The following is a 9,793-nucleotide window of genomic DNA, read 5'->3' on the forward strand; positions in this document are numbered from 1 at the left end:
ATCTAACAAAGTTTTAACATGCAATTTATAAATTTAAATTACTTTTTAGAAGATATAGCATCAATAAGCTGCATTCCATATAAAATTTTATCTAATTATGTATTAGTAAATTGTAATACTCTCTATCAAGTGATAAAGGAAGGTTTTTGCACATGTTAATCTAACATGAAGCAAATGATATCATAGACGTACCATCCTATGACAAAAATTAAAACGAAGGGAATGTACAATATAAAGCATAAGTTTATAACATCAGTGCTATACTATTCTCACTCTTCTTTATAGTTAATAGACGTATGTATAATTCTTCGCAAACGAGCTACAAAACCATCGAATAAGTAGCAGAGGCTATTTCAGCAGTACTGTAGGTTAAATAAGTATTACATTTTGCAATATGTACTACGTAAGCTTTTGTACAAGTATCCAGTCCATCAAAAATATGTACCTGAGTTTTTACCAACAAGCAAAAGCTAATAACCTGGATATAACTAGATTATTGCATCGAAATAATAATTCATGGCCAAAGTTTCGAGTGTATTGCAATAACATTAGCAGGTACAAGGATTCGGTTACTTACCGATTTTAATGTTTTCATCGAACAAGGAGGAATTTTAATAATAGAAAATAGTCTTGCGAAAAGTATCACCAAGATCAGTGTTATCATCTGTAGAGACAATCAAAAAATTACTACATAAGTAAACATCAGATTACTAATCGCACTAAGATTTACAAGCTTTTAATTTACTATGTATTATTTAATCCAGTTAAGGATAATAAACGATAGTCTACGTAAAATTTGTACTAGCGTTGAAAATTAAAACATGATAGCACTTGTATCAAGCAGCATAGGAGATAGTTACATTTAATAGAAAGAACTCGCGTTAAGATTATTGCAATCCTTACCTGTCCCAGACTGACAAAGAGTACCGATGGAAATCTATGTGGGCATGGGACGTAGTGGACATATTCATAGATGAAAAATAATCGTGCATAAGAAAAGCAGATTGTAACACACAAGATATATATATTAGGTAGGACAATAATACGAATCTGCAGTGTCCAAAAATATGACGATACTATACGCGTAAATGGTTTGTAGCTTCTTCATTCATAACTCATCCATTCGAGTTACGAAGTAGTTCTGCGTACACTGAGTCTTTGATATTAATAACTCGCTTATACTTATAATGTAGGGTGTAAGATGATAAAATTAAGCTGATCATCATTACAGTCTAATTCATTAATTGTTGGTAATAAGCGCAATATGAGCCTTAAATAATGAAGTAGGCATTAACCATCACTCGACATTTTGTTGAGTGCAATCATGATCATACTGTAACTCATTTTAGCGTTCTTTCTTGTCTTCTTCAATGCACAGGTATTGCTGTTATCGTAATTTTACGAAATTATTTCAAGACGACGTAAAATGATGAATGTAATGTACTGTACAGTATGTACATCGCATAAGCAAATGTAACTACGTACAGTAGATATTGCGTTGATGCAATCATGACATCAATGCATCCCACGTAGACCTGACCTTATGTATAATTGACTATGTTATCTCAGCAATTTACTGGAACATTTTTGTAGCGATTTTTTAGTGGTGAAGGATAATTAAGTTAGTCAATATTATTCTAGTGTATTGGCACACAACGCTATCTCTAGACAAGGTATTCGTATTCCAGTAATGAGCGACGTTGAAGATTGGGTTCAAATCATCAGCAAAGCTACAAGTCATACTGTACTGTACAGTTATTTACCATCAAAGGTGGGAATGTCCCCCAAAATAGCCATTACTAGTCAGTTATGAATTGAATTTCTACAGAGAAAGCTTACTACTTTAGGCAGAAAGTAAACTGAATACACCCGCTGTCAATTGTAATTACTTTTTGGATGGTTGTCTCGATCATTTAAGGTAATCTGAGGCCATATGAGACCTCGTTATTATGACGATGAAAACGAAACGAATAATGAGGTACTGCCACTCCTAGGACGAAACAACTGGGAGTATATAATTGTTGTAGTCACATTTTATGCATGACGGCTAAAAAAGAAAAAAATTGAAATGTACCTTTACTAAAGAATAGTCCTAATGCAGTCATAGATAGGTATAATATATTGGCAAGTCATTGATGACATGGACGAAATAAATTGATCAAAGTTGGTCCAATAGAATGAATGAAATACTTCAAGTACTGGATTGGCTAACACGGTTATGATAGAGTTGAATAGATTGACATGGCTAGCGTATCGTTGTATTTCTTCATGAAAGGAAGATATTTAAATTATTTACTCACTCATATTGTGTCAACAAGGCTTTATTCACCAAGGTAAGTAACAAGGAAACAACGGCATAAAATAGCGCGGATAATATTTGTTTAATAATTTTGCTTCGACCCCAACTTTCACAATTCATCGATCATTCATTGGTCTATTATCATCTAGTGATTGGATAAAAGTTACCTACATGTACTCATTGAAGTATACTCAGTACATGGGATTGGCGATTACTCTTTGAATTATGCCACTCGTGCTGATTCCATCCTTCAAGATGACTACCATCGATCAGAATAAAAGTAGACTGAAGATTAAAGAAGAGAAAATGATGAGAAAATTGCAGCGACAGTGCTTGCCACTCATTTTCACTTCTCCGTTACAATGCAATGCAGTACAGTGTTGAGATCCTGTACTGTACGTTTGATACAGTAGTACAGAGTTGTACTGTACAGGAGTGTACAACTCTGCCGTTATACTGTACAGTATGAAAAAAGGAACCAAGGTCCTCTAGTACTGTATACCGTAGCTATCTCATCGATGTTGGGTAACTTTGCAGAACTTAGCGTACAATATACTGTAATGGTAGAACTTCCATTTGAGTCAAAAAATAGGTAGAGAATACTAGGAACAGTATCAAATTTAGTCTGCCGTTCGATTGCACCCTAATAAGTAATTAGAGCTCAATCAACTTCATTTCCCCCCAAATTGACGTTGTTTCCTTTTATACAGAACCAAACCTTCGACAGGTGTAACTACAGCACAGTACTGTAAGCAGGGACCGTATGGTACTGTGGTCAAAAGCGGGAGATGGTCGAATAGACGGTCAGCGTGTTTGTGTGACTGTGGGATTACCACTCTCCCCGCCGCAGTGCAGTACAATACAATGTACGGTGGCTCACAAGGGTCAGCGCAATACAGTACAGTACGTCGTCAGAACTGCTGATACTGTACTAGTACTGTACATGCAGCATTGTAGCAAATGACTGTAACAACAGTGTACTGTACAGTACAGTACGTGCTCACTGCTCACTGCTCTCAGTCGTCACTCAGTACAATGGACTGTAGCAAGAAGAAGACCTGTGCTAATCACTCTTGGACGGACAGACACCTTCGGCCTTATCTCGTCCAAATATTGTGTCAAACACTTCGTTATGACACTACTTTAGTATGCAGATGGTCGATTTTGCATTGACTAATTTTTTTCTAATGAAGTAATATTACGCTCAATCTTATGATCTGTTCCCAAGTTTCACTTAGAGACAGTGATATCAGATCGTCGATGTTATTACAATTAGTACCGGTGATTTAGAAATCAGACGCCGAAGATTCATACTACTGTACAGAACTTACTGCTTACTGTACAGTCCAGTACGGTATTTCTAGTACAGTTACTGTCCACCCCGTAGGGATTGCAATCTGTCCAAATTTGTTCAGCTGGCGACAATGGGCGCAACGTCATCACTGTTGGTGTCTTAAGTGTTACAAAGTTAACTTTTATCTGTGAGAAGTTTTTCAAGAGCAAAGTCTGCTGTTCTATACTGTACGTAACTCTCCGTACAGACAGTAGCGTCGCTTTGCTAAATCAACGAGTACTAGAAGAAGACCAGAAGAAAGCCTCCTTTCTCATTCTAATTATTAATTAATGAATGCATTATACGGTTCGCCATCATGGATGGACTCTACGCGTCCTCACAGACTGCTGACGTCACATACTGTAGATATGGACCGTAACTGTCCAGTACAGTACAGTACCAGTACACCACTACCAGCGTGTACAGTACGGTACAATGCACTATGATTCGACAGTACTGTACTGTACTGTACTACTGTATACTCAGTGGACTGCTCTGCTGGTAAAGCTGTGGTAGGCGAAGTCATTGCCGTAGCTGAGAACACTGTTTAAAGCATAGTAGGAACTTGATACAAAGTCGTCTTGATCATCAGGCGTCAATGAAAAATATCAAGCCATTAATTAGTGCGCATAAATTGCATAATACAGTACACCGTCCAGTACAGTACCAGTACACCACTACCAGCGTGTACAGTGTACTGTATTGTACACTGTAGAGCACGGTACAATGTACTGTGGTTCGACAGTACTGTACTGTAGTGTACTATACTCAGTGGACTGCTCTGCTGGTAAAGCTGTGGTAGGCGAAGTCATTGCCGTAGTGAAGCTGAGAACACTGTTTAAAGCATAGTAGGAACTTGATACAAAGTCGTCTTAATCATCAGGCGTCGATGAAAAATATCAAGCCATTAATTAGTGCACATAATACACCGTGCCGTACAGTACAGTATGACGTTAGCGGGTACAACGTGCCACATTGTACAGTCAAGATTTACTCATTGAAGAAGAACCCAACGAAAAGGGCTACCAAGGGCTACTAGGTAAGCGTATTTAGATAGAATAGCTTCATTTTCGCTTGTTTTATCGTTAATTTATTATCAGAAACAATCTTTTGATATCACCATTACCATCATCTAATCTGGAGAGTATAATAGCTGCAAATGATCGTACTTGTATTCGATATTCATCAAAATACTTGACTGTGCGAGCATAACATGTTGGTTATGAATTGATTGCCGACGAGGAGTAGCGATAGAATTACATCTGTTGCCTTCTTATTTGACCGTTGGTCATGATAATGCCAAATAGAATATCCACACACTAAGTGTTTTATTTGTACCTATCAGTAACAAAAGATTTCCGATGGATTGAAATAACAGGCTCCTCTATGAAGATTAGGGCAAAAAACTGCCTTTTAAATTAGCTCACCAATGCTAGTGATACTACAGTATTCGCCAATTACAGTATAAAGCGATGTTGATTACTGACCAACATCGACGAATGCCACCATCAACGTTATTAAGGTATTGATTTAAAGTACGGCAATAGGATAATTATCAACAACAATTCACTCATAAGTTAGCCAGTAATATAACCCTGATGATGATGAATTGTGTATACGCCATTAACTGTTGAATGCAGGGTAAATTGATTATTACTTGACGGTAAATAAGATGCGTTGAAAAAGATTACATGACTGTGAACTCGAGCTACCTTGCAATATACCAATCCAAGTATTGTATTACCGATATGGGCAAACTTGGCACTAAGATTATCTTGACTACAGGATCAAAATCTGCTTTAGAAACCAGTTGTTATCATGTTGGGCATAGAAACTAGAGTCGCAGATGACATTCTCTGAATACGTACGTCATCAGAGTTCATAGGGCTTAAATTCATCAATTACCATTATCAATTCATAATGATAAGACACTCGGCATGAAACTATATATTGAGATCCTGTAGTGCAATATAAATGATAGACTGTACTGGACTTTCATTCGTAGCTAACTAGCTTATAGAACTATTTCTACTAGTGTACAGTAGTATAGTGCAGCATGTCATAGTAAGATACGTATAACGATGTACCGTAAAAAGGACTCGAACTTTTCCGATGATGATGACAAATTTCCATCAATGACTTGTTAACTCATTCCTTCAAATGATCTATAGTACATACAGGTATGCATGTATGTATATCTAAAAAGATACGTTAACATCACAGTAAAAAGATCGAATGATAGATACTCTACCTTTCGGCCTACGTCGACAGTACTACAACGTTTAGCAAGAAGGCTTTGATTACACCGCTACCTGCTGCTAATAAATTTGCTCTTACGCGTATACAACTATTTTCAGTACATTGATAGATTATTAACAGGAGGAAGCCTTTTGTCCATGTGTAGTTCAGATCGATGATAGATAGACTCTGTTGATTCACGATAATATTGCCCTTAGTAGTGAATTCTGAAGATACAGCTATAATACCCGAAGCTATACAACGCTCACAATATTGCCAGATACAGTATGTTTACGCTTATACAAAATATGTATTATAAGAAATGCTTTCATCTAAGTCATTGAAGTAACCTTCATCACAACCAGAAAATATGTCAAGTGATTCGTACACGTATGTACAGAACAGAGAAATAATTGTCTTGAATGTACTGTACTTATGTCCACGGATAAGTTTAGAGTTCTTTGCTATATTTCTACAATACTAGACAATATTCGAAAACAAGATTCATACATTCTAGTATAATCACACTTGTATTTGACCCATCTACAGTACTGTTAATCGGAAACAAATTTTAATCTTCACAATCGTCGATTCAATTCAACATTGAAATGAGTTTTGTAACAGTGTACGCGTGTATACGATAATGGTTGATGCATACAAGCATACAATTACTTGTGATCAGAATCAAGGCTTAACAATTTGCGAGACTTGCTACAACATTTGGATAGTAATAGCATTGTTCTATTCATCTCATCATCGTAGGATCTTTCATTTCTAGTCTAAGAATAAGTTATACAGCCTTTCAATTATAAGTTGATAAATACAGGAATAATTATCATAAACGTAAATGCAACCTTCAGTTGTAATTACCGCAAATGTCTCAACAAGTATACGCGTACTCTGAACTACACCAACTTGTATAATGAAACAAATACTGTACAGTCATTTACAAATTAGATAGCATGCAATAGAACGCTTTAAATATTCCACCGTTTCTGTTAATGTATTAAATTTATATATTATGTAAGGATGGTTACTACTGCATTTTGAAGATGATTCGGTCGGTAGTCGTTTCCGTTGAACGTTAGTGACTACATTTTAATAATGTATACTGTATAGGTTACATGAATATACGGACGGGTATGCTACTATTTGCATCTAGGTCGTTTAATTACTACCAATGTATGCTGAGTCAATCCGTGAGACTTGCTTTTGTATATACAAATAATATAATCCATAGACTTCTAAATTACGCGATCAAATACAAAGCATAGAATTGACGGACTCGAATGACCTAAATTCGATATTATGGATCTTCATATTTAGGGATTTCTTGTTCATGCTATCAAAAGTAGCCAATAGTCTTTTTTTTCCCCCTTAACTTAGTAATTAAACGTTATCTATGATTCATATCACTTTGAAGTTAGAACGTTGAAGATTTGATGTAAAATATAATAGCTTCATTGTATTCAAATTCCTACATCAATATTACGAGTCGAAACCGCCCTTTCCTCCAATAATGTAGAATATACTTCCATTTTATTGTCATAATTGTGTTCTACTCCTGACTAAAATTTAGAGATCAGTGCTAGGTCGTATGAGACATACGCATACATATATCATACACTTCCTTGATGCGTACGTTCACATATTTTTACAATCAATCACCGTCATCTCAATGTAGTAATTTCCTACGGCCTGGATGGGGACCAGTATTTTATTTATATGTGAGAATTCACTGACTGCAAGCTTCAGATATGTAGTCTATTTAGTCTTTTTGTACTCGTATGCTACTGATAACGTACACTGTTTTACACTAGTCACAAGATGAATTCTAAATTAACTACGTACAACTATTCGTTCTACATCGTATTAATTAATATCCGTTACTGAATATGTGTCTGAGCGAAACAATGGAGCTATTTCGTTTCACTATCGTTGAAATCCTAGCTTTTCATACTATTGCGTAATGTTAAATATCCGAGTTACATTGTCGGTCATGCTAAGACTGGATATGGACAAAAGAAAACTGATTATTTATTACCCATAAGATTAACGGAATTAACATTTTATTTACCAAAAATCAATTCAATCATAAATTGATACTCTGATTCCGTCAATGTATGAATCTTTTCAAAATCTACATCTGTAAAACCTCCAAACTAGATAATATATCATTTCATTTTCAAAAATTATAATAGCAGATTTCGAAATGTAGATGATAATGCATAGCATATATTACCGACAATACGGATGTTCTACATCTATAAAAATCTCCCAAACTAGACAATATACCCATTCGTTTTACAAATTGTAAAAGCGAATGCAAAATTTAGAAAATAACACTATAATGTTACTGACCACGCGAACATTAATGTCATTTCGAAATGGGTTTGTTGTATACTGACGATCGAATTAAACTTTTCTTGCTTAACTTAGGTAACCAGATTTATTGGTCTATAAGGAATGTATTTTTACTACGCTGAATAGCAAAGATAAAACAGAATCTGCTTGTAAATTTCCGATAAACTTTGAGCCTAATCGAGTAAGGATTGCCTTTTGGATAAATTTTTACTTCTCTAATTTTATATAGCTACTAGTATTTTATAATTACAATTACACACGAGAGTTTTTTAGTGAACTATTACAGGATATCACTAGATTAAAATTGTAATCGGTGCTCTAAGTTCTAAATTGCTCTTTAACTTAAACTGTAGCATCGTTATCGTTCTTTAGGTAAATAAATTATCAAAATGTCTTCAAATGGTGATGAATTGGGAAGACCTTCTCCTTCCGTTATATCGCGTTTATCCACTAGCATATCACTTGTACGATCAACGTAGCTTAACTTTATTACTATCAACCTTTATATTTGTTTAGTTATTAATTTATTGTCCATTAAATATTAAAAGTATTATCAGAACTTTCTCGATCGTGCCACCCCGTATGTTATTGCTAGATGGATTTCGACAATGGTATTATCAATTATCTATGGTCTAAGGATATATATAATCCAGGTATTATTGGATTAAAATCTTAGTTAAAGCTAGACTACAGGTTTCTTCATACACTTGCTATACTATATATTTCTCTTGCCAAATTTTCGTTGTAAAGATAATGATTTTGTACTTATGGTAAAGGTATTTAGCAAGAAAATTCATATTATCAACTTCATTTTTTATGCCAAAAATTTAGGGATTCTACATAGTAACTTATGCTCTCGCCATCTTTTTATTGAACCAATTTATTGGTTTCCTAACTCCCCAAATGGATCCTGCAATGTCTATGGAAGAAGGTTTGAATAAAACTTTTCCTTAGATAATCAACTAATATGTCTACTACACGATTGCAATTTGATCACATCACTTTACGTAAAATGACGAATTTTGATAACATGATTGACTATTACGAATAGAGGAAGATGGACCGACGTTACCTACCAGAAGAGATGAAGAATTCAAGCCGTTTATGAGAAGGCTCCCTGAATTTAAGTTTTGGTAATTAAATATTAGTCAATATGCAATTATATTGTCCTGGAAATATCTTTATCATGCAATAATCAAATTATTCGGCGCTTTCTGAAGCTTATTTTAAAATTTTTATAGGACTTCTACTACTCGAGCTATTATAATTGCAACTTTCTGCACTTTCTTCCAAGTATTTGATGTACCAGTATTTTGGCCAATATTGGTAATTTATTTTTTCTTATTGTTTTTCATGACAATGCGAAGACAAATCGAGGTTTGTACCATTTTACGCAAAGTGTGGTATAGTAGTAGTCTACATAGGACAACGGATGCATTTCTATTTATTAAATAACTAATGTAGAAATCTTACTTGTCCAATTGTAGCATATGATTAGGTACAGATATTTGCCATTTTCTCATGGAAAGAAAAAATATAAAGGGAAGGAAGACAGTGGA

General features: G+C 34.9%; 1 protein-coding gene across 1 annotated transcript; it reads left to right on the top strand.

The window, feature by feature from the left end:
* Window positions 1-8,779: 8,779 nt before the first annotated feature.
* On the top strand, window positions 8,780-9,793 carry TRIADDRAFT_7073 (uncharacterized protein; the record flags this gene model as incomplete). The annotated part of the gene is made up of 5 exons (XM_002113909.1): window positions 8,780-8,887; window positions 9,066-9,165; window positions 9,286-9,367; window positions 9,476-9,611; window positions 9,722-9,793. Coding segments are annotated over 5 exons (498 nt in total), but the record flags the coding sequence as incomplete, so codon positions are not given.

The sequence above is a fragment of the Trichoplax adhaerens genome, genomic scaffold, assembly GCF_000150275.1.
Source record: "Trichoplax adhaerens TRIADscaffold_7 genomic scaffold, whole genome shotgun sequence".
Lineage (NCBI taxonomy): Eukaryota > Metazoa > Placozoa > Uniplacotomia > Trichoplacea > Trichoplacidae > Trichoplax > Trichoplax adhaerens.